This window comes from Solanum verrucosum, unplaced genomic scaffold, assembly GCF_900185275.1.
Source record: "Solanum verrucosum unplaced genomic scaffold, falcon-dt-bn FXZP01000203.1, whole genome shotgun sequence".
Taxonomy (NCBI): Eukaryota; Viridiplantae; Streptophyta; class Magnoliopsida; order Solanales; family Solanaceae; genus Solanum; species Solanum verrucosum.
In genome coordinates this window covers 712,979-739,579 of record NW_026020815.1, presented here as the reverse complement: position 1 = coordinate 739,579, position 26,601 = coordinate 712,979, and the positions used below count along the sequence as shown (strand labels likewise).

At 32.8% G+C, this 26,601-nt stretch overlaps 2 protein-coding genes across 2 annotated transcripts; one reads left to right on the top strand and one right to left on the bottom strand.

Annotated features, from left to right (window-relative positions):
- The first annotated feature begins 273 nt into the window (after positions 1-273).
- On the top strand, positions 274-3,655 carry LOC125813483 (U-box domain-containing protein 11-like). Its single transcript, XM_049492985.1, has 4 exons — positions 274-640; positions 1,451-1,567; positions 1,648-2,100; positions 2,263-3,655. Exons 1-4 carry the CDS (start codon positions 338-340, stop codon positions 3,331-3,333), a joined length of 1,944 nt encoding a protein of 647 aa, XP_049348942.1. The 5' UTR covers positions 274-337; the 3' UTR covers positions 3,334-3,655.
- Positions 3,656-7,535: 3,880 nt separating this feature from the next.
- On the bottom strand, positions 7,536-16,409 carry LOC125813481 (putative 1-phosphatidylinositol-3-phosphate 5-kinase FAB1C). The gene is made up of 11 exons (XM_049492984.1): positions 15,788-16,409; positions 14,240-15,022; positions 14,007-14,160; positions 13,571-13,915; positions 11,448-12,059; positions 11,036-11,367; positions 10,778-10,904; positions 10,512-10,676; positions 8,872-10,377; positions 8,462-8,728; positions 7,536-7,963 (listed from the first exon to the last, which is right to left on the bottom strand). Exons 1-11 carry the CDS (start codon positions 16,267-16,269, stop codon positions 7,709-7,711), a joined length of 5,028 nt encoding a protein of 1,675 aa, XP_049348941.1. The 5' UTR covers positions 16,270-16,409; the 3' UTR covers positions 7,536-7,708.
- Positions 16,410-26,601: the final 10,192 nt, after the last annotated feature.

The window sequence follows — 26,601 nt, the reverse complement described above, 5'->3', positions numbered from 1 at the left end:
ATTCTTTAATATTAACGATTTATCATATATTTTGATAATTACTTGGTACATCTCATAATTTCAACATCCAAATAAAATTTATCGATAAGTTTGGAAGATTGTCGATGTATTCGACCTTGATTTAAAATTTAATTTTTTACAAAGATTAATATTTGAGACCAAGTTTCCCCTTAATTTCCTCTTTTTCTTTAAAAAATAAATAAATAAAAAATCCACCCCACCACCCCCACTACCCTTTTAACCCAAGCTTCATAAACCCCATTGGTACCACATAGTTGTTGCATTGTGGTTGTATAGATACCGGAATCCAACTCAACTATCTCCACCAACCACCACCATGGCCGGCGGAGAACCCACCGCCGTCGCCGGCGACTCTACCAAAATCCCTCTCCAGGTTGTTCATGACGTTTGTCGAATTTCCGGTGCCGGATTTGCTGGTTTCTTCAAGAAAGATTGTACTGATTTGGCTAGAAGAGTGTCCCTTTTGGCTTATTTGCTTGAGGAAATCAGAGATTCCAACACCCATTTGGGTTCTTCATCATCTTCCCATGATTCATGCTTGTATGATCTCTCCATAGCTCTCAAAGCTGCAAAAAGACTTCTTTTAGCAGCAAATGACTTTGATCCCAAGATCTCAGCTGTAAGTATATAGTGCTGATCCTCAGTAAACTTGTTTTTTTTTTAATTTGTGTATCTGTACTTGGGTAGTTAAGTTGGAGGTGGGGTGGGTAGGTAGGGGGAATTGACATGTGAATTCCCAAATTCTAAGTTTTTTAGCTGAAAATTGTGAAATCTAGCAATGTAGTTGTTTTTCCTGTTATGTGTTGATCATTTTGGAAACCCAATGGTGTGGATTAGTGATCAATGAAGTGGGTTGAGAACCACGAGGTCTCAGGTTCCAATGGTAGATAATGCTAAAGTGATATATATCTTCTCATTTGTCCTATAGCTTTGGTGGACAGAGTTATGTGTTACCTATTGTTGGTGGGAGGTTATAGGTATCTCGTGGAATTACTCGAGGTGCGCTCAAGCTGGCAAAGACACCATGGTTATCAGAAAAGAAAATTTTGCTCTCATTTTGTGGTTCTGTGTTTGAAGGTGGATAATTTTTGGTAGAAAGAATGAAGGTTCCTTTGACTTTTTCTGTGTTAGGTATTGGGAAGATATGATAATTTGGATGTAAGATTTGGCAAGAGATCCTTTTGGGGTTGTGTAGATTTAAAGTTGTTTGATTTGATTAAGAATTAAGATTCATTTGCCACATTGTGCATAATCCACACTTATGAAAAGAATGATGCAAGTTTTCTCTTCACGGTGACATTTAATTAAAAGGAACTTTTATTATTGAAATCTTCAATTTTCCGACAGTTTACTGAAGTTCTTTTGTAGCAAGTTTCATTCAAGCTAATATTGTGTGCCATTCTCAAAGTGTGTTGTTTCTTGATTGAAGGACGTGGAAAGGAAGAAAATTGTCTTTCAATTTCAATGTGTAACATGGAAATTGGTGAAATCCCTAGGCAGCTTACCATATGACCAGTTTGACATATCAGAAGAAGTACAAGAGCAGGTTTGTTTTGAGGTTTTACTTTTTCCTGGTTATGTTGCTTTCTCCGTTGGATTTCCCCCTTAATGTTTCCACGTTTCCAGGTTGAATTGGTCAGATCACAGTTGACACGAGCTAAAGAGAGGTATGGTGGACCTTTGACTTCAAATGTATTATCTCGAGCATTATCCCAACCATTAGATAAGGAGATTGATCCGCTTCAGTCGGGCAGTAGGGGAGTTGGAAGTTTACATCTAGAGAATGTTGGCAATATTGATCATGAAGTTAGGCCAAAACTTGGAGATCTTCCCTTAGGTAACACCCCAAACGGTAATGATTGTGTTCAGATAGTTCAGGAACCAGAAAATCTAAGGAATTCATCCAAAAATTCTGAGGTTACTTCTCCCAAAAGTCCTGGTTTGGCCAGGGAAGATGACTCACCCAGCAAGAATGTTGTGGAGAATAAGAAGCCCAATTCTCCTATAATTCCTGAAGAGTATCTTTGCCCTATATCCCTTGAGCTCATGAGGGATCCTGTAATTGTGGCCACTGGACAGGTACTGTCCTTGTCAGTCTGATACATTATCATTTGACTGCATATTTGCCTATCTTTGGCTTTTAGATGGAAGTTATTCTTGGATTGTTTCTTTTAGGTGTAAAATCTTCAAATGTAGTGTGCTAGAAGTAATGCTTAATGTAGACTTTTCTTATTCCTACAGACTTACGAGAGATCTTTCATACAAAGATGGATAGACGGTGGCAACACAAGATGCCCAAAAACTCAGCAAATACTCCAAGATCTTACGCTGACACCAAATATTGCTTTAAGAAGTCTCATTTCTGATTGGTGTGCAAAGAACAATGTAGAGCAGCCAACTGCATTGGCAAATGGGAGAATAAAGCGAAGTGATGGATCGTTTCGTGATGTTAGTGGGGATATTGCAGCTATTGAGGCAATTGTACGCAAACTTTCAAGCAGGTCCACTGATGATCGGAGGGCTGCAGTAGCGGAGATCCGGTCTCTATCCAAAAGAAGCACAGACAACAGAGTTTTGATTGCTGAAGCTGGAGCAATCCCGGTGTTAGTCAACTTGTTGACATCTGAAGATGGTCAAATCCAAGAAAATGCCGTCACTTCTATTCTTAACCTTTCTATATTTGACAACAACAAGGGGCTTATCATGCTTGCCGGTGCTGTTCCTTCAATTGTTCAAGTTCTCAGAGCTGGAAGCATGGAAGCAAAAGAAAATGCAGCAGCGACCATCTTTAGTTTATCACTTGGAGATGAGAACAAAATTATAATAGGTGCATCGGGGGCCATCCCAGCTCTGGTAGAATTGCTTCAGATTGGAAGCACCAGAGGGAAGAAAGACGCTGCAACAGCATTATTTAACTTATGCATATATCAAGGAAACAAGGGCAGGGCTGTTCGGGCAGGGATTATACCAGCACTATTAATGATGCTGAAAGATTCAAGCAACTGCATGGTTGATGAAGCTTTGACCATTCTTTCAGTTCTTGCCAGCCACCAAGAGGCCAAGGCTGCCATAGCTAAAGCTAGCACGATCCCTGTATTGATAGATCTACTAAGGACAGGTCTACCTCGTAATAAAGAGAATGCTGCTGCTATCTTGCTCTCCTGGTGCAAAAGAGATACTGTGAATTTATCTTGCCTTTGTAGGCTCGGTGCACTTATACCTCTTACAGAGCTTGCTAATACTGGCACAGAGAGGGCTAAGAGGAAGGCTACTTCATTGTTGGAGCACCTTCGAAAACCTCTGCAACCTTGACTGGTATTCTATCAGTGAAGGATTCATTAATTGCTTCTTTCATTCTTACCTAACCGTGAATTACACGATTCCATTTATAGTGTGATATAAAATCTGAGAAAACGAACATGAGAAAATAATTCATTCTCATTGTTCGTTGCATCAGTGTATCTATTTAGTCTGTTTTCGAGTGAGTCACTGATTCGTTTGACCTGTTTCTTTTCATTATTTGTTACTAATTGATCAATTTGATGTTTGCCACGCTAAGGTGTGACGGAAATTTATCAACTCTGTATAAATGAAACATTTTGATATGTGAAAAATTGTACTTTCTTTTCCTTTATCCTTCTACTTGTAATGTCTTGTAAATTGATGCTGCATTACCTTCTGCAGAAGAATCAAGTATAATATTTTCTGGCTTCTACAGATCTTTCATTCCATAGTACTAATGGCATGGACTGATGCTATCTGCTGTTAATGATTCTGGGATAATGGCCAGCAGCCTTATTTTCTGTCTATGAGGAAGCGTTACTCGGTATTTGTTTTGGTGGAAGGTAGTAGATATTTCATGTAATTAGTCAAGACGTGTGCAAGTTGGTTGAAACATGATCTTTTGAAAGGGAAAAGTACAAGTATGATCTCTCAATCAATGAGGCATCATTTCTAAGAATTACTTACTCTGTTTGAATTTGTTTGTATGGTTTTAACTTGACACGAAATTTAAGAAAATAAAGAAAATTTTTGAATCTTTTGATCTTAAATAAAAGGTATGAAGAATGTATCAAAATACTCTTTAATTTTGTGGTCTCAAATGTCTTCTTGATTTATATGTCACTTGATTAAATAGTGATATTGTTCGACTTGAGCTTAAACATGCACTATTCCAAGGTTTAACCTAGTGTTTGGTATGGATCAAATTTGATCAGACTTTGAAAATTTTATCTTTAAAATATTTTTAAGCTCCCAAGACTAAACTCATCAGATTTTGGTAGAAATTTCACTTTCACTCACAAAACTTTAAATTTTATTCAAAGTGAAATGCATGTCGAAGTTTCAACTTCAAAATCTTTGATAAAAAATGTTGAAACATGTTCATATTACCTAATGTGTATATTTCTTTATATATCCAACACCTTTCTCATGTTTTATCGTGTTCGACTTACCTATGACTATGAGGTTGGATGAATTGGTGCTTTTTTTTTCTCAAGAATGTAACTTCTTTCACTTGACAGATTTAAATTTTAAACTAATATGGTACGTAAAGTTATTATAACATTGTTCATAGGTGATCACTTGTCGTTATATTATATTTAGCGATAATAATAAAAATGAGTATTTATAATTAACACTCTATATACAATGTCGTTAAAGACTTTAGTAACTCTAGATGACATTGACACATTTGCTGCTAAATATTTTTATAGCAATAAATATTACCGCTAAAAAAAAATATTTACCACTAAATATCTCTTTTGTTACCATGATTAAATCACTAACTAAGATCAACATTCAACATTATGGTATTCCTTTTTTAAAAAGTAATTCTTCTTATACGCTATTGACTTATTGACTTATTGTTATAGATTTTGAAATTGATAAGTAGCCTTGCTAAATTGATCAATTCTCTATCAATTTTCTCATATTTGATTAAGCCAATTTCAAGAAAAAGAAAATAGTTTCACTGATTCCTGAACCTTCAGTCACCACCTTATCTCATTTGTATAAAGTTTTGCTAGATTACATATAAATGTTCTTAGAATAATATTTTATTTGCTTTATCATCCTAAATTCCTAATACTAGAAAAATAAATTTTAAAAATTATTTATAGAATTTTTTTTCCTTCATACCTAAAACACCCTAGGAGGAAATTGGCTGGCAAAACTTTTCTTGGTCCAAACTACTTTTTGCTTGGTAGTGACTCAACTTAGAAAATAACACAATGTTGGTCTTAAATATACTAAATAATTCTACGCGCATTAAAAAGGTTCCCTAAGACTTTGATAAAATGGTAAGAGTCCGACGACGATTCAAGCAAAGTCATTTGTTATTTATGGTATTTACTTTTTTATGTTTAATTATGATTTGTTAGTTAGAGTGGTTTCTAATCTTCATTTAATTTGTTTGTTACTTTTTTAAATAACGATGTTACTAGTTATTTTCAATACACAGAAATACAAAAAATAAAAATTACAAAAGTTTATAAATAAAATATTTTCCTTCATCTACCATTAAGTAACAATAAAAACTCATTTTTGTGTGAGGACTAAATGGTATGATCACATCATTATCTTAACTTTTCAATCATTTACTTTATCATACTGTATTTTTCTTATAGATTTGCCCTTCAAACTAAAAATACGTAACATTATGTAAAGACAGAAAATAACACGCTTTATTCAAAACACTGTCTTTATCAGAATAATACAATGTAATAGGACACTCTCCTGTCAATATCCAGTAGGATCACATGTGCTTTACAGAAAATGTAATTCATACATAAATAAAAATTAAAAAGGTTGTTACAATTGTCAATGCTTTGAAAGTTAGTTCTCTTTCACATGCAAAGAAAAACTAAAATAATGACAATATATATTTAATTAATAAAAATTATACTATTGTGAAAACAATCAATACTACATTATTGATTGTTAATGATTTTACTAAATTTATTTGGAAAAAAAGATAAATATATCCCGAACTATTATAAATGGTATACATATATCCTCTATCATATTTTTGGGACATTAGTGCCCCTGTCGTCCAAAACTAGAGCATATATACCGTTTATACTAATGGACATACACGTGTCATAATCTTATCCACCGATCGACATTTATTAAATATTGGATCGACGGATAAGATTGTGTCACGTGTCCCTATTTAGTGATCTTCTGTTAGAGTGAAGAGCATATATGCTCTAGTTTTTGGATGACAGGAGCACCAATGCCCTAAAAGTATGACGGAAGATATTTGCATACCATTTACGATAGTTTGGGAATATATTTGTGCTTTTTCCCAATTTATTTTAGAGTAGACGTCTTAAACGAACAACAGGTTATTTGTTAAAGTACTTTTTATTTTATTTGATCAAATCTAGCTTAAATGCTCTAATTAGTTGAATGCTTGCTAATAAATAAGACGTTTTAAAAAAAAGTAATAAAAAGCTATTTAGACAAATACTCTTATAAAAAGTACTAGTACCTTTTAAATTGCATAAAAGCATAAAAAAGACCGTCTTTTTCCCCCTCATGTGAGATTTTTTGCGCTTATATCATAACCCTTGTACACGATCATAATTATATTAAAGTTAAAACTGATCGCCTTTATGACCTACAATTATAAAATGAATCTTGCAATGAGACCTAGGTATTCCACATGATGTGGCTCCCTCAACACCGTTGAGCTCATTTTTTAAGTGACTAGTCGCTTTTCTAATAAATTAGGTACATTTCAAGCAAGAAGAGAATTGTGTAGTTGAGTTGGATGCTGATTTAACAAATGTATATTACACTTAACTAACTTGCTCTTTATGGTTTGTTCTTCACTCGACTTGACTCAAACCCGAACACAAAAGTAGTAGAAAGAAAATCAGAAAATCTCCACGTTATACCTAACCAACTTGCTCTTTATGGTAGTTTTTTACTCGACTTGACTCAAACCCAAACACAAAAGTAGAAGGAAGAAAATCTCCGCGATATACTTGACCAACTTTCTCTTTACGGAAGTTCTTCACTCGACTTGATTCAAACCCAAACACAAAAGTAGAAGGAAGAAAATCTCCGCGATATACTTTACTAACTTTCTCTTTATGGTAGTTCTTCACTCGACTTGACTCAAACCCAAACACAAAAGTAGAAGGAAGAAAATCTCCGCGATATACTTGACCAACTATGGTGATTCTTCTTTCGACTTGACTCAAACCCAAACACAAAAGTAGAAGGAAGAAAATCTCCACAATATACTTAACCAACTTGCTCTTTATGGTAGTTCTTCACTTGACTTGACTCAAACCCAAACACGAAAGTGGAAGGAAAAAACATCCCTCACCGCTTCAAGCCACGACTAGATGACCCCGCCCGAGTAGGTCATTTAAGCAATGCACAATGTTAACATTGATAATAAAATGTCTAATAACAGCAATATCAGAAGAAAGTTGCAAAGAATGGGAAGTAGTTTGCTAAAAGAGATCAATTTTCTAGATGAAGTCTGTAAATGATACATTTTGCCAGATTTCTCAACATACAAGATACCAGTAAGGAGTATTCCTATCCTACACTAAAAAAAAAACATAATGGACCAACTGGAATTTATCAACTTTCCTTCCTGCTGTTCTTTGCAAATGCCATTTTGGTTTTGCTTATTGATATAAAGTTCTTGTAATGAATTTAAGATGTTTCAAGATGACCATTGATCAGGCAGGGTGAGAAAATAGCTTGTCATCGCCTTTCTGAATCTTTTCTTGTATTGTATCGGAGAAACAATAGTTGGTAATGCATTCTTTGGTCCACCAAGTATGCCGGATGCCTTAACCCATGTCTCCAAGTGCTTGTCCCAAGTATATTGTCTCATAAAATCAATGATCCCTAAGACTAGCTCCTTGCGCTCTTCGTCCACCCCAACTAGCAAAGAGTAATCCATCACATCAACCGACTGCCAAGAAGAGAAACTCCATTAGTCATCACTCAAACTAAAAGCATAAAGAAGAGAAAGAGGCGACTCAACTCTATGGAGCACTAATAAACAAATGTAAACCAGCTAAGAGAACATTTTCAATCAGTTTAGAGCCTTTCACTCCAACAAACGTTTTGCCATATAGTAGTGTGCCAACCTAAAGTATTCGTTAATAAAGTTCTCACAAAACCAAAGGAGACTAGTGTGCCCTCCCCATAATCACATTTCTTACATAGTACTTAGGATACTTTGCTTCTAAGTTCTAGGAGTCTTTTAGCCTATTAGAGGTTATTATGCCAGTAGGAGATATAGAGAATATTTTGTATAATGATGGCTTAAGATGAATTTAATGGAGAAACTTGATCAATGAAGATTCATATACCCAACCCGAACTTGTTTGGGACTGACGCACAATAGTAGTTGCTTTAATATAATAAAAGAAATCTTGAAATTCAAAGTTGGAAGCTAAGCAGTTACCGCTAAAAAGGATGTATCGTTCCAAATAGCTCTCTCCAGACTTCTTTTTGCTTTGCTTCCAAGAAATATAGGTTTGGTACGCAATGTTTCTAAAAGATTCATGTCCAACAACACACTGTTTTCCCCAGTTGTGTCTGCATTGTAACGGGACCTTAGAGACCCCTTAAGATCATAGACCTTAGATATTGTTCTTCCAAAAAAGAGATTCTCCATCACAATCAAGTCCATTTTCGTTTCCCTGCCTCCTGTCATATGTTTGACCGAAACCTAGTATATGCAGCATAAATTAAAATAAGATTCTGCAACAAGTTTAACATTATCAAAATGAAAGGAGAAGTATTTCTATTCACCACCAAACCATGCCTGCATAGCACAGACACAAAGAGAGAAAGAGAAAAAGGGAGTCCAACCTGATATATTCCTAGAACTTTAGCAAGGCAAGTTGGACTTCTTGAGCTAACAGAATCTGTTAGATATTTGAAGTAGTTGGGTCCAAATTCTTCAAAAGATTCTAACTCAGTTTTTTGAACTTGTTTTATTATGAATCTTTCATCCAATGACTTAGCAAAATAAGCATTGCTCTTTCCTCCTTGAGCGCTCCATCTCTTACAACGGCTTAAAGACCGTATAAAGTCCAGTTCATCAGGACAGTATCTCTTCCTGAGAGCATCAAACTGCTTAGCAAAGTAACAAGTGACAGAAAACTTCACCTTTCCGCCAGCATTTGAAGATTCGTCCTCAAAAGAGATCCTTAAGTGAGGGGAGGTCTTGGAATCTGCAAAGATAGAACTAATTGTACTGGAAGCATCTTCAGAACCATGGCTTCCATGATGGATATAATCCATGTCTAGAGAGCCAAAAGACTGCCATCTTGAAACATTAGAGGCCACTCCATTCTCCTTCCTGAGGCCATTCGTGTTCCAACCCCTTTCAGCCACATTTGGCTTATCAGTCACCCGTTCTTTATACTCCTTGGAAATAAGAGCATACGATATTATGCTAGTAGGTTCATTGTCATAAACAGCTATTACAATGTCATTGAATCCATTGTGTGGAACCATTAATCTGGGTCCATCATGTATAAGAGATGCATAAGAAATAAACGAGGGTGATGAATTCATTAGGAGATTAAACTTCTGAGCCTCATTAGGTGACATTAGAGAATAAGTTCTCTGAACACTGATAACAGGGTCTCTGATCATATTTCTATAGTCTCCAGAAGCATGAAAAGATCTAATTGCTGATAAATGCAGTGAAGAAGGCGGCAATCCATTCTTGATTCTTTCTTGAAGTCTCAGTGCAGAGTCGAAGGATTTAACTCGTGCTGGTGATTTTACCCTTGCAATAGGAGGATAATCAAGTTGACTCAGTTGTCTGAAAGGAGCAGCTTCAGATCCATTTCGTTTTAATGTTATATTTAACAGAGCTTTTTTGGGAGATCGGTCAGTACCAGTCCAAGCAGAATCTATCTGATCAGAAAGAACAGAACCAGCTGAAGGAGCTCGTTCCAAGGGTGTTCCATTAACTGCATTTTCTCCTTCCATATGCATGTCCTGCGTTTTCTCGAACTCACATGAGGTAAACATGGACTCTTCCAGCCCACAAGGTGACCCGTGAGTCTCCTCCTGTTCAGACTGAAAAGGTTTCTGACGATATTCATCTAAGTTTGAGAATATAGGTTCGGTCTCTTCATAGGCATGCTCGAGAGGGTCATTTCTCCAATCTATCAGCTCACTACAAGATCCAGTATACTCTGAACCAGAGGTCTTTTGGAAGAGAGATTCCACAGATAAAAGACGACGATCCCAAACATGTGAAGCAATCACAAGGGAATGCCTCAAACGATTTAGTTCAAGAATGTCAACCACTGCCTGCCCTCGTTCTGAAGTTTCTGCATCAGCAGTTTGAAGCAAGTCCTGTTGTAGAAACAAACAGAAGCAGCAAATATAAGGAAGAAGAGTACATTTATCCTACACACTTGAATACATATAATTTGCCATGAAAAGGAACATGCAGAAGTATTATACATCAATCTCCAATTGGTGCTTACATGGTAATCGCTCTTTTCTTTCATAAGCAAGTCTTTTAACTCCATGATGCAGTCATCCAGCTCAGGTTTATCAGATAGATCATGTTCTAAAGAGGATCTTTTCTCTTCAATCCTGCGAAAAGCACTGGATATCTCTGCATACAAGGCTTTGGCTTTGCACAATAGCTACAGGAAGCATAGTATAGTATTAATAAGAGCTATTGGAAGCTAAAACTAAAAATAAAAAAGACGACCAGAAAAATCCCAAACATGCAGCATCATTGCACCTCATCTGTTTCTTTCCGTAACCAATCCTGCTCTTCATAGCTACTGAACATAAGAGTTGATGGAGGTAGACAAACTGACAGAATATCAATAGGAGAATAGCGGAAGAATGCAATCATACTTCCACACCTGTAAAGGCAAATGGGGAAATTTTATTCTCTAAATAGCCGCTGCAAATCCAACAATTGAATGATCAGAGTGATTGCACATTACTGGCAGACGATAAACTACATTGTTAAGGTATATTACGATGTACGCACCCATAAAACCGGAGGCAGTCCCGTTGGAGAGAATGACCACATCTAGCAACACGGTTGGCAGTTGCATTGTTTGAAAAACTAAGATCCAAGAACTTGCCAAATGAGAGTCCCCAAGCAGCATCTGACATTACTACTCTGTGAGTTGCTGGTGGGACTCCTTCTATATGGACACACTTGAGGCATCGATGCCACATCCATATCTTGTTGTCCCACTCACCAGGCAGCTTCACTGAGGGTTGCCGTCTAACATGTATAGTAAGGTTCCCTTGCTGGTGTGTATAACAAATGACATGGTCCTCAGCTGGCTCCTTGCATGATTGACAGGAAGGTATCTGGAACATGAAGTGCCATACATAAATAGCTCGAAAGTACTAAAATTGGAGATAACAAGATGACTTATGTAAACTTTTACCTGACCAAAAAGATCATCCAGAAGAAATCGCCCGAGTGGCTTGTCAAAAGATCCATAAAACTTTATGCGAAGAAGCCGAGAACGTTCACATACACTTCCATTTAGAATACATCGACTTGAAAATGATACTAGTATGCTTTGACGACTGTCAGCAGCTGAATATGATTCACTAGAGGGTTCAAATTCATCTGATATCTCAAGCTTTGACGGATCTAGCGATTCTCTTGGTTGAAACTCCCCTTGACCTAAAGTTACTCGTGATCCTTCAATGGTATCATCTAGGATGGTTGGATCTTTAAAAGGAGGGTAATGATGCTTCACCAACGATACTGGTAACCCAACGTCCGCATTGCAGCAGGCAGATCGTACATGGTTATGTGGGCCATTACCAACTCTATGGTGTCTTGCCGGGGAAGCAGTATGAGAAATCACTGAAATAGCATTATCTGCAGATGTCATCTCTGGTATGGCAACGGAAACTTTAGGTAGACTAGCACCCTCATCCGCAAGGAATGATGTCTCAAGGGACAGATGATATGCCGCAAAGACGGCATACTGGAAGACATTCTTCACCTTCTTGAGCTCTTCACAACACAGACCTCTCAGCAAGACCTACAAAATGTCAAATGAAAGGCTAACTAACATCGGTTTACAATTCAACCTCTTGATATTTAAACTAAGATATAACTGCAGCAATATCGGTTTACAAATTCAACCTCTTGCTATTTAAACTAAGATATAACTGCTGATCCTTTATGACAATGCAGTCTTAAGATCTTTTTTTTCCTTAGTTAATATTTTTTTAACTCACATAACCATTAATGGAAACTCAAGACCATTATAGGGATCAATTCAGTGACTAAAGAACAAGATGAAAGTTAATTAAGCATTTTCAGAATCAATACAGCATTTTAGACTGGTACCTGATGATTAGCTACAGCTGATCAAAGCATAAGCAACCTACAAAATTTTACTAGAGTGATAATCCACTATGGCAGATGGTGTACGTTATAAGTGACCACTTCTATTTCACGAAGTTCTTGTAAAATGTCCACTACTTGGAATTGAGAATGTTCAGTGACACGGAAGAAGTCATCAGACACAGCCCAACATAAGTATTTTATTTAAGACAAATGATTAATAATAGTAAAGATTGTGTAGACTATAGAGGCAAGGGAGTATAAAACTAAAATAGAGAGGTGATATTATAAAGTATAGGTATTTTTCGAGTAGATATGATGTAGGTCTGTTTTGTACAGAAGTACTCACAGGTCAAACAGAAAGATGAGAGCAGATGATTTGCTCTAGTGAATCACTTGGATTGCATTGCTAGCTTACACTGGACAAACATGAGTGTACAAGAACCGATCAATTTCACTCTATGGTTTTCTTTGGCTTATACTGTCTTCTCTTTTCCCTCCCATTGCTCCCGAGGAAAAAAATTGTATTCCCTTCGAGAAAACACTTACTTTCCATGATATAGCTTCGCACAATATGTCAAGGTTTGCCGTGAATAGTAAGACCACTGATCCTTTTCACTTACATCATTAAGATTCCCCAAATGACACTACATGAATAATCATTTCGTGAATGTTTGTTATTATAGCTATTGGGAACATGAAACCGCCGAATTAACATTAAGGTGTCCAGGGCATAAAAGTTTGTCAGTGAATTCAAATCATTTATGAATTGTAAGCACAACTATAATCATAGGAGTATTATATATTGTGGATTCAAAGTGTGGAAAGAAGTGGACATGTCACGCTCAGGGACTGGTCTAAAACACTACCAAATAAATTACATAACAAGCAGGTGACATTTGAAATTTATCCATTCATGGGAAGAGAAGACCAGCAGTACAACCAGTCCGGCCTTTGTTCTGTTTCTTACTAAGAGTGTAAGAATGGGCGAGGGTGTTCTGCATAAATAGTAGACATAGGCTATAAATAAGAGAATATCAAAGAACTAAGCCATAGAGAGTTTCACAATTTTAGCACAACGTACTTTTTGAATCCAATGTACTTATGAAATATGCATGATATAAGTCTTAATTAGAGCTCAAACATTTAAAAGTTTTAGCAGAAGAAAAAATAATTTTTGAAGTCTGCGGCAGACAAAATTACCGTGCAACCTAAACGCCTGGGACAACCATCAAAAAACATCAAAGTCTTTGATGGCTTCTTGTTGAACTGGTTTGAAGGTTCATGCTCTTCAGAAACTTTTTCTAAATGAAAGAGCTCACAATATCCCAATCTAGCCATGGCTATGTTATCGATGGACGGGGTTATAAGAGCACCAGTGCACCTGGCTATCCGTTCCAGCAGTGGCCGCTTAACATTTAACACCAAAGAGATCTCTTTTTCCAGTAGATACTCCTGAGCATGAGAAGATACACTTTTCTCCACAAGTAGCACATTAGGATGGTGGGCCTCAATTTTTGAAACAATCATCTTCAGATGCTCCCTTTCCTGTTAGAATAATAGAACTCATAAACTTGTCCCTAATTACTCTTATCTCAAATTCTCAAATCATAGGAAGATAGACAAATCTACCAAATACCTGTTGCAATAATGTGTTAAAAGAGGCCAATTGATTGGGAACTTTTTGGTACTCAAGTGCTCCTCCTAACAGAAGCAATCTAGCATTTTTGCAGTGTGAATTCATTCGCTTGTGTTTAATATTCTTCATACAGACTACTCCTTTAACAAGGGTGCTGCATTGAAACAAAACTGAATGATGAGACATGACTAACCAAGCGTAAGACGCAAATGTTTAAAGAAAAGACTAATTACCTCTCCCTTGGACTTCCAGAAGCTACACATTTCACCTTTACATAATAACCAGGATCCATGCTGCTTCCTTCACTAGTATCTGGCTTCACAAAATTCGCAGCTTGCCATGCTAGTGATGTAACTATGTCAACCCAGTCATCAGAACCGCTTTCTTTCCCCGACTCTACTCCTTCACCTTGCAATAACTGTAAGACAAGAGCCCTGAAATGGCCCTGTACAGCAGCTTTCATAGGTTCCTTGTGATCCACATGCTCTTTATCCATGGTGGTAAGGCTTGCACTTGAAGAAAATATTGTAGCCGATTCTCCAATTTCATCATCCTCATCATCATATGTGAAGAAATTATTTTCATCCTCATCATCTTCATCAAGTGGAGGAGGAAACCATATGAGATCACTATTTCTAAGATCGAACGGCTTTTGCTGCTTCTCTAACTGGTTGTGATACACAGACAAATTTTCAACACTGGCATCAGCAGTCTCTGTATCCTTCGTCCCTTTCTCAAACCTTCTTAAAACATACAAGGCTTGTTGATCAAAGGGACCATTATTCTGAGACCTTGGGATCTCATTTTGATCTTGCTGTACAGAATGCCCAACTCTATTGGAAGTAAAATGAATCCTAGAGGGGCTGTCCGATGGACTTGATCCAGCTGACCTTAAACTGTAAAATTCATGTCTAGTACTAACACTACTCGAATCTATATCTGAAGTATCATGAAAATAGCTACTTGATGGACTAAAAAATTGGCTTGTTGAATCCCCTCCTTCGTCTTCATCACTCCTGAAATTATTAGCAAAAGAGTAACAAATTTTATTACCAACAAGACTAACAGGTTCTGTGTCCCAAAAGCAGCTTACAACAACATACCAAGTGTAATCCACAAGTGGGGTCTGGGGAGGGTAGAGTGTATACAGACCTTACCCCTACCTCGTAGAGATAGAGAGGTTGTTTCCTATAGACCATCGGCTTAAATAAAGCATTTCCAAGCAGTTTGAAAAAGGGAATAGAAAAATGAGAGCAATAACAACAACGAAACAATGTGAAATGGAGAGCAGTAAACAGCACGCAGAGGAAAGAACAATAATGACAATAAAATAATGTGATAATCAAAGAACAAAAAACACAGCTGATAACCAAAACTGAAGAACAAGAAACTACAAGAATAGTTTGATTGGACTCCACACTCAACTGAAACGAATGTGAGTACTGTTCAATTCACATATAGGTAAATGAGCAAAAGGATTATAAGTTGAATATCCTAGAAGAGAACATAGATATGACACATCATCTCATATTTGCATCATCTGCTACTTCAAGATAAAACATCTCTGGGTACTAATCCAAAACAAATCTTGAGAAAACATAAAAGTTCCAATCTCTAGTACAAACAATATCAGAGGCCGAAAAAACTAAATCAACAATAAGATAATTTAATGATTATGCAGGATATATGTTCTTCCATCTAATATTAACAGATTTCAAAAGCACATCACATTGGTAACAAAGTTAATACAAAAACTACAATATGATACCCTTGCTCAGTACCTGCTTGGCGAGTGACGTAGAGACATCTGAGACGGATGACTTGAAAAGGTTGTAAAACTACTCTTAACTGGTGTATGTGAAGAATAACCATCAAATCTGTCACTGTTGAAATTTGGTGATGTTGATTCTGTGCTTTCTCTAGGAGACTCAAAAGGATAAGTTTTGTCTCTATTCTTCCCAACACCATTATTCCAAGTCCTTAACTCAGAACAAAACTTGCAAGATTTTATATCAACCACTTCCCCTTCTGATCCAGATGCAACAACATCCAAACATCCATTACTGTGTGTACAACAATCACCACAGAAAATTCCATTGCAAATTTGGCAATTGTACTTGTTGCAAGAATCAGTAAACCTCATCTTGCATTCCCAACAGGTTTTTCCACTGTCAACATCCATGTTTAATCCACTCGTTCCCCACGAAATCCAAGATTTAACTTTCTCAATCAAATAAAAAATTGAACTTTCAGATACTCCCATAGACTGGAAGTAATGAGTAAACCCCACCAAGAATGACAACACAATTCTGCCTCAATTTATCAAAGTTCATAACTTTTTCTCCTAATCTGTATCTAAACACAATGGAAACTATCAAACCCCACAACAAAATATGGGGTTTTTTTTTTCTTTTCTGCAATTTACATAAAGTATATAATTTTTTTTCTTTAAAGAATGTATGTGAAAAAAAATTTCCCCCAGAAATCACTATATATTGGAAAGGGGGAAAACAGATTACAGTAATTTAGAGTGACACCAAGTATGGTATGTACACCAATGACATGACCTGGAAGTATAAAATCTTGAAAACAAATAAGGAGTGCAATTAAAGTGCTTTTGACCAATCTATAGATATTCAAACCTAAACACATAAGCTCAACCAATCCCAGAATCATCAACAATAGTTCCCAAGATCCAATTTTTCATTACAAGAAACACAAAATCCAGAGCTAGGTACCCATATAAACTAGTTATACTTACCAAAATCCCAAAAAACAAGAACCCCACCAACAGAAAAGTGTCAAGAAACACAAAATCCAGAGCTTGGTACCCAAATAAACTAGTTAAACTAACCAAAACCCCAAAAAACAAGAACCCCACAAGCAGAAAAGTGTCAAAACAAAAGAATCCAGATCAAGAAAACACAAAAAAAGATTAAAGTTCCAATCTTTGATGGATTATAAATGGTTTTAAAGAACAAAGAGTACAAAAATAAAAAGGAGAAAAAGGAAGAGTATAGAAGTGAAATTTTTCCCTTTTCTAGTGGCTCTAATCTCCATGTACATTATAACCATAATCTGCTGCTTCTGCTTCTTCAACAAGAACAATATTTTATCTCTCTTTCCCATTTCCCTAGCATGGCTTTTGCTTTCAATTTCATTTTTCACTTCTCAAACTAACATTAAAATAATAATCCATTAAAATACACTTTTTTTGTATTTGTGTGTATATCAACATGCAGCTTAGCTAAATAAAAAATCCACATGCATATATACAAAAAAAAATTCATTACAAAATACAACTCTCTTTTTCTATGTAGCTTTTGCTTTCAATCACTATCCACTTTATCTTTCTTAAGGTTTATGTTCAAGAAAATGACACCCTTTTTTGAACCTGTTGTATATTCTTTTTTATTTATTTGGTTTATATAGCATTATTTAATTATTTTCTCAAACTGTTCTCTATTCTTTTCTCACTCATTGGTTACAATTGGAATTTATTATCAAGCTACTATAATATTAAATAATGTTAAACTTGTGCTCTTTTTTGGATCTTTCTTTGTTTTTTGATTTCTCACCTGGAGTTTGATATTCGTCTAAGATTGATGTTTTTATATTTGTGTTGGATAATTTTATATTTGGATAAAAATCTTTCTAATAAAAATGATTTCGTATTTTGAAGGGCTTGAATTCGAAATATGAGTTTAAAGATGAACAAACGATTAGGAGGATTCAACAGCTTAATGACTTGCTTGGATTATCTAAAAGATAAGGCCTTCTTCAATTATGATCTTAACTTTGTTTAAAGTTTCACTTTTTAGAAAGCACGTTTTTTGTTATTTAATTATAGTCTCAACACGTACATGAAATTCTTAGTCATGGGCTAAGCATGTGAAATTCTTTTTGATAATGAATGGTGGTAAGATTTGATTCAGAATATCGCTAAAAGTTTAAGTTGTTAGAGAAGACACATTTTCACATGCCGATCTGATCTTTTTCATTGCCGAGCATATATAAATTCTTTTTATAGTAGTAGACAATGAGATTCGATGCACACTCTTATATGCAGGTTGATTCTCTTTCATGGGTCAAGCACAGAAAAAAAATATAACAATGAAATTCGATCTTAAAATCTCTAATCGTTTTGATATCATATTAGAATGGTTATGTCATTTAAAAATATATCTAAAATATTAAAAAGATATATTTTTATTATTTAATTAGATTCTCAACGACTAGAATTAAGTATTCTTCTTTCTTGATTATTTAATTCCATCTCAACCTGTTCTATATTCTTTTCTCACTCATTGGAATTTATTATTATTAAAATTATAATATATAATATTAAATATTTTATTCCTCTAAATCTTATTTAAAGAGTATTGAATTTCTTGAGCTGTTATTGGTCAGAAACAGAGAATGGAATTATGTCAGCTGCAGTATGCAAGTCGTAAGGAATCATTTGGCATGCGGAACGAAATAGATAAGGATATTTTTTCGAGCTTTTTATATAAAATATTTAATTTTATTATTTTAATTTTAAAAAGTTAAAGCAAAACAATTATAAAATTAGCTAATATTTTAAGTTAAATAGAATAAAATTATTTTAAAATTATTATCTTTATCTCACGTATCAAATGATCTCGAGATTTTGGGTTTTTTTTTCAAATATTACGTTGGAATTTTGTCACCATGTCACTTTGCTTGCGTGTTGCACGAGTAATATATTTTTTTCATAGTTTTGATTCTTTAAATAAACAAATTTTAATGGAGTACTAAAATTTTATCCTTTTTTTAGAACCTCTAAAAAAATTACTATTGTTATTTTTTGAGTGCTTACTAGATAAATTTGCTCTTATATAATAGCTCATAAATTATATAAGAGTCAAATTAAAATTACGTATTCTGATGTGACTGAGCTTAATTGAAAGACGTCAATGAAGATAATCAATCAATAATCTCCCTTTTAGAATATCATATGCTATACCAACTCAACTATTCTTACGAGTTTAAACGGTGTATTTTTGCTAATTAATTTTCAGATAACAAAAGTCAAAACAAATATCATAGTGCAATAGATAACATCGAAAGGAACAAGTGCAAATGTTTATAAAAAAGAATTTTATGGTTATCCCCATGTTGATAAATTTATATAATAAAAGTATGAAGTTGACATTATTTTTTGAGGTACATGACAAATTCATTTTTATAGTATAAAAATCATTCTTGATATAGTTTTATTTTCTAAATTATTCCAATAACTTTTTGTCGTCCTTAGTTTTTTAGAACAAAAGATATATTAATTAGAAATGCTACATATATGTTCAATAATTTAAATACTGTTCTTCTCATATCTTACTTTTTATTCGAACCTATCGACTAGCCAATGGCAGAGGTTTTCTTTTTTATTTTCATAGTATTAGAATTGTTAAAACGTATTCACATCAAATATTTATATTGAATCGTATCAAGTTACATGATTAAGTAATTTGTCGTACCATATTTAAGTAAGAATATCTATACACACACAAAGTTACAAACATGTGTCACGTAGATATTGAAATTTAAATTTGATTTTAATTAATTTTTAATCAATACTAAATTTTAAAAAGTAATTTTCTAGAAAGATTTGCATTTGGTTTTTCACATAATTAATGCCTTTTGTTTCTTTACATATAGTCAGACTTGTTATAATAATATCCCATTATAACACATACTAGCAATTATTTTTAGGGTAGAAACTCATCTTAAAAATAAAGCATTATTTTTGTCATTTTCTCTAAATTAAAGTATATACATATTTACATAATATTTTCCACAGTTTTCCTCTTTGCACGTCTTTTCCTATTTCTTGACATTTTATGAAAACACATATAACCAAACAAAAAGAGAAAAAGAATGTAAAAAGTGTTTGTCAACAACTCTAACATAGTAGTTGACAGTTCGATGCATTATGTTTTTGCTATACGTAAAATATACAAAAGAGTTGAATTATAAGTAATTTTATTTTATATTGTTTGTAAAAAGCTATTTTTATCACTCAGATATGTGATTTCTCGATCACATAATAATAATTTTATCAGTTACGTCAAGACTTCTCTAGTTAGAAGTTACTCTAAAATAAGTAGCCCACTAGAATGTTGTGTCCAAACAGTTTATTTGCCCTCTTTAGGGCTACCTATAAAATATCGAAAATCAAATTATCGAATTGAGTAAAAAAAATTAGTAATTTAATATTCGATAATTTGGTATTTGGTATGGTATTCAAGAGTAAAATTTTAGAATTATGGTATTCAGATTTGAATTTGGTATGAGACATTAGTACCATTTGATATTTGGTACTTGTCAAATATCAAATTATTTACTTAATGAAGGTCATATATCAATATATTGATTACTCGTTAGTACAAGTCTAAAGAGAAAGTTAGAGAATAAGCATGAACAATCCAGATCTATTTGTTTTTTTTATGTCTTCTTACTTATTGATCTTCTATTATATCGTATTTCCACAAAAAAAAAATGATTGGAGAAATAGTATTAACTTTATAATACAATCGGCTATAACTTCAATACGCTATTGCCAAATACCATTTCAAACAAAAGTTTAATTTACCGTTTACCGAATTACCAAACTAAAATTTAAAAAATTTAATATTAGTATTTACTTTTAACTATCAATTACCAAATTCAAAATTCGAAAAATCCAAACCAAATACCAAACGTCCACACCTACCCCTCTTTTTCCCTTATTGGAAATGCCTAGAAATGAAGGAAATATAGCTGCTTCGATTTTGAGGAAAAATGAATAATCTCCCATCTCCATCTTACTTTAATAAATAATCCTTATTATTTTAATTTCTGTGAACTATATTTGATTGTACACAAAAAAAAAATTAAAAAATAAAGACTTTTAAAATTCATTCTAATGTCATAATATATAATATTTGTGTGATTATAAAAAATAAATTTGATGAGAGAAAATGGAACCAAAAGTGAGGTAGTACATAATAATTCTACCCATTGAATTAGAATTCCAAGTAAATTACCACACAAGAAAATCTTGAATAATATACCATATGATCCATATTGTCTAGAAAACCCAAAAAAAGATTTGTTGCACTTAATTTATTTTTTATTTTTATTTTGTAATTTCTTAATGCTAACTTTTCATCTGATATATTTAAGATCACAAGATTGAAAATATTTTAATATATTTATATTTTTTTAATTTAAGATTATAAAATACAAATAAATTATTTTTATAAATTTTATATCAAATCAACATCAGACAAATAAATTGAGATCGATATCACTAAACCTAGGGCTTAGGTTTGTTAAGAAGACAACATCCATGTGTCAATTTTCAAGTTATGTTTTGCTTTTTGCCAAATTGCCTCATGTATTTGTCTGTCTTTTTCCTAAATTTGCACCCCCTTTGTAATACTACTCTCCTTTTCTTCTTGGCTTTTTCTTGAATTATTAATAATTCACAAAAAATTCCTCAATTTTTTCCAATGTTTCTATTACACAATTAATTGAAGGATTATTGAATCTCTTTTGTTTCCTTCTTCATGTTTACTTGTATTAACACCTAAGAGATTCTCAAATTTGTCTCCAATATTATTCATGTGATCTTAAAGGGCTTTTTTTTAGTGCTAAAGAAATTGTTTTAGGTACTTATCGAGATATGTGATAGGTTTGTTGGATTTCTCTGTCATTAACTTGAATTTTAGAGAACGTCTTATATTGATGACAATAAAGAGAGAACAGTTGGCCTACTCCCCGATAGATTTAGAATCTGTTAGAATTAAATGATTGTAAATAGTTGATAAGCTACACTGAAGTTCTAAAAATAATTTTATAAATAAAAAGTTACACGTTTGTATCGAAAATGTTAATAAACAATTAATGTATTTGACAAAAAATACACAAACAAATCATATTTATAAGTTAATTTAATTAGCTTATAAACTTAGTTAAATATTAAATCACGTTACCAAAATACACAAACAAATAATAGTTATAAGTTGATTTAATCAATTTATAAAATTAGTCAAATACCTTCTTTTGATTCGATGTAAATTTAAATTAATCTAAATCGATAAGTTTAATTAAACTTTTTAGGGTTTTAGCCTTTTTAGTTGCACCCCCCACAAAAGTCTTGCTCAAATAATTTTTTTTTAAAAAGGTGACACATCATTTCTTCACCATTTTGTGTCATTTACATGTAAGGAAATTAAATTGAAGGATAAGAGAGAAGACTTTTATGACCCAAAGCTAGCCCATTTTAAAACTATTAAATTAATTGTTTCCCATAAATCATCATGATTCATGAGTCATCACCTAGGTTGAAAATATTGTCAATAGTTTGAAGGCAATTTAAGGAAAAATACATAAAAAAAACACTGAACTTGACACGAAAATTTACTTCAGTACTTAAATTATTGGGTGTTTATATACCCTTCTTTACATATTTGATGTGAATTATTTTCAACCCTCCGAACACCAGCCTTGTGCGCGTGTTGTTACAGCTTAGAATGGCACGTTAGTCATCTTTTAACATTTTTTTAAAATTAAATTTACCCCTCCAACGGTAATATCCGACCCATTATCCATTTGAAGAACAATCTTCACTTTTTAAGAACCCTAATTACCTCTTCTCCCTCACCAACCCAATCATCCAAAAATGGTGACCTAATTTATTATATTTTTCTTGATTTTTCTCAAACCTTAGCTCTTCAAACCTAAAAGTTGAATCTTTGAAGGAATTATTGTTCTTCAAAATGTAAGATTCAAACTTATTCTTCTTCATCTATTATTTTGATTTTTGTTTCCTCACTTTTCAGTTTTTCCAAATTGTTTATCAGTTTTTCAAGATTGTCGTTACTTCTTGAACAAAATTGTAGCACACAATGCGATCAATTACTTCACGCTAACGAAAGAAAAATCTTGAGATTAGGTCTTGTAGATTTGAGAGAATGAGAATCGGGCTTAGAGATTTAGGGATATTTGTTTAGAAATGGGTTGGGTTGTATTTTGGGAACGGGTGAATTATATAAAACGGGTAAGATATTTTTAAACCCTTAGCGACGTGGACCAATGAAAACGCGCGTGTGTAACAATGTCCAGCCTTCAACTGGGCTAGTGTTCTAAGGGTTGAAAATAATTCACATCAAATATGTTAAGGGAGGTATATAAACACCCGTATAGTTTAAGTACTAAAGTAAGTTCTCGCGCCAAGTTCAGGGGTTTTTCTTTATGTATTTTCCCGGCAATTTATAACTTCTTATTTTCAATAGGATAATTCATGATATATATATTTACTAATATTTACATTAAATTATATTAATTTATTATAATTAAATGAAATAAAAATATATACTTCCTCTGTCCAACAACACTTGTCCGCTATTGACTTTGCACTCTTCTTAAGAAACTATAAATAGAAGGGTAATTTTACTATATCACCCTTTGAATATACAATGTCTTAAAAAATGTAATAGAGAAATAACTATAATGATAAGGGTAAATTAGAAACTAAGTGTAAAATTATCCATTGATTTCATAATGTGGACAAGTATTATTGGACATCCCAAAATAGTATAGTGAACAATTATTGTTGGACAGAGGGAGTATTATTTATAATTAAATACTTATGTATAATACATGTTATACATTTCCTTGCGTGCATTTTTCAATTGTTTTTTTAGGGGTCAAACAATTGGGGTTATATTGGTACTACTCAATAGTTGGAGTAGTTTCTTAACATTTTTTCCCCTTAAATATTCATTTTTGTTTACTTTACTTGCATTTTTTGGTGCTATTTTGACCTTATAAAAAAATAGTACTTAGCCTATTTCCTACAAAACATTTAACTTGTCCTTCATATTAAAATAAACAGTCCAAAAAAATTATTATTATTTTAGAAAAATTAGATATAATTAGGTGCAATTTTTTTTTCATGTTGGTGTTAGTAATAATTATTCTTAAAAATAATAAATATTAATTACTTAGCATAAAATTTTTAAGTGAAGGACACATACACAAATTTCAATATTATAATTGCAAAGATTTTTTAAAATTTATTAAAGAGAGATAAAAGAAAGAATATTAGTTGAAAAAAAAGATAAGAGTGAATATTTTGTTAAAGAAAGTTTAATGGATAATGCTAAATGGCCAGAAAATTTGGCCAGAATTTGGTCAGAAATTTTAAAAGTCTATAATATTCTTTTTATTTTAAAATAAACTGATTTTTTTTTCATTTTTTAATTAAAAAGTATTAAAGTTAAAAGGGTAAAATGTTCAGCAAGATAAAATAACATAGTGTGAAATATGTTATTTTACCATTCTGGCCAAAAGGATTTTTCCTAAAAAATGGAAAAAATAATAATTTATTTTAAAATAAAAAAGATATTATAAATTTTTTAAATTTCTGGCTATTTAGCATTTCTCTATTTATTTGCCATTTCATATCTAATCACTTTTTTTTATCCTCCCTAGGAGCTCCCACCCCTTTTACTTCCTTGATGACTCGAACTCGCAACCTTCAAGTTGAAAGTGAGGGTGCTTACCATCCAAGCAACTCTCTCTCGTCCATATCTAATCACATTTAATATTATAATGAGATGACTTTTTGGGAGCCGTGGTCATTAAATTCTTGGATCCATAGGCTGGCCACTACAAATTAATTCCAACATTTAAAACATACATTTATATTTAATTTTTTTTTTTTGGGGGGGGTATGGGATTGAGTACGGGTGTCAAAATCAGCTTATAAAATTGTGATTGATATAATTTGTTTATATATGTATTTTATTAACTGAATTTATTTTGATTCACTTAGTTTAGTTTATTATAAAATTGAGCTAATAAGTAGTTTAGATCGACTCATGAAAATTTTTATCTAAATATTTTTAAGAATACTTTTTTATTATAAGGGAGAAAATTTATTAGATACTTAGACAAATTGCAAGAAAACAAATTTTGAGTTTAAAATTTTGTAAAAATTGGACGGAGTAATTTATGATTCGATTCTTAGCTCATTTCAGTCGGCCTTCCACTTCAGCGTAAATAATATTTAAGCCGGTCAATGATCTCCCTAAAAAGAAAACCACAATACTACATGATCCTTCTGAACATTTTACTTGTTCAATATATAATTGATTATTAAAATTAGTCTAATTAGTTTGAGAAATGTTACTTAATAATTAATAATAATATAGGTAAAATTTTAAAAAAGAATTTATTGCTATTTGCTAAAATAAATTTATTGTTAGTATATTTAACTAATAACAAGTAAGAAAGAGTGAATGAAGTATCATTTTTTTTATAGCTATATATGGGAGCCCCTTCAACAAACATCATTAGTTATATAGCTATTTCTTTTATAAAATTAGAGACTTAATAATGATTCGTTTTGACCCTAAAATGGTGTTATTGTTTGTGATACCTTTTTTCTAGGGAAAGTTCACATTGTTCCCAAGAAATATTCCACATAAGTTTTATTAATTAATTAATCAATACAAAAGTACAGATGAAAAAATAAAATATATAGAAGGATTCAATTTGTTTTTCTATGTCTTTTTTAATCAGTTTAAAAAAGAAGACAACTTCTTTTGGGTAATTTTTTAATTTGATTAAAGAATATAATAAATTCTACATATCTTTAATTTAGATCTTAAGACTAATTTATTTTTTTACTTAAATTTTTTTTTTGTGTGAAGTCAAAATCGAAAAAATAAATTAAAACTAAGGAAGTATTTAATAAAGTAAACATTCTATGACCAATGAAAGTGTGAGAATATTATATTATATGGTTTTCCCAAATTGTAGCCATCATCTTACTTTTTGAAAATATTTGCATTTAAAAAAGTAAAATAGTTAAATCGATTGGTTGTACATGGTGGGCTTCTTAAATAGACAAAAGAAAACCTTTTTTATTATCTTATAATCCAAATAATTCCTTCTTGGAAAGTAATAGGGTTAGGGTTAAACTGTCCTATGTTTTTGAGAAATTGAAGAAAGATAAAAAGAAATATCTCGACTTAGAGTTTTGAGAATATAATGAAATATACGATATTAGTTAACATATATTTTATTTTTTACATTTTATTTATGAAATTATTATTGTCGTGGCTAGATCAATTTGTACAAACAAAAATGAATTCTAACTTTCTTAGTCCCTTCGCCTTTATTGATTCCCAATAGCGGCAAGCGAAATGAGAGCAGCCTAAACCGTGAAAATAAAATTATGAGAGAGCAATAAAAGTATGGTGCTGCTAAACGATGCAGCCTGTGCACCCCCCTCCACACACATTTTTTTTTTTTTACTTAATTGAATAATCAACACGTTTCAATTTTAAAAGTGGATGATTTCATCTCATCTTGGAATTTTTCTTAAAGACATCTATCTCTATTATTGTCTACTTAATTATCAAGCTAATTAAAGACTTATACTCTTGAATTATTCTCTGAGAACTTAGGAAACTATTTTCACCTTTTCATTTGTTGCACTAAAACATTATAGTAAGTGGTGGTCTATATTTGTTTCCATGATTTGACATTGCAAAAGTGGGATTTTTTCCCTAGTTAGTTA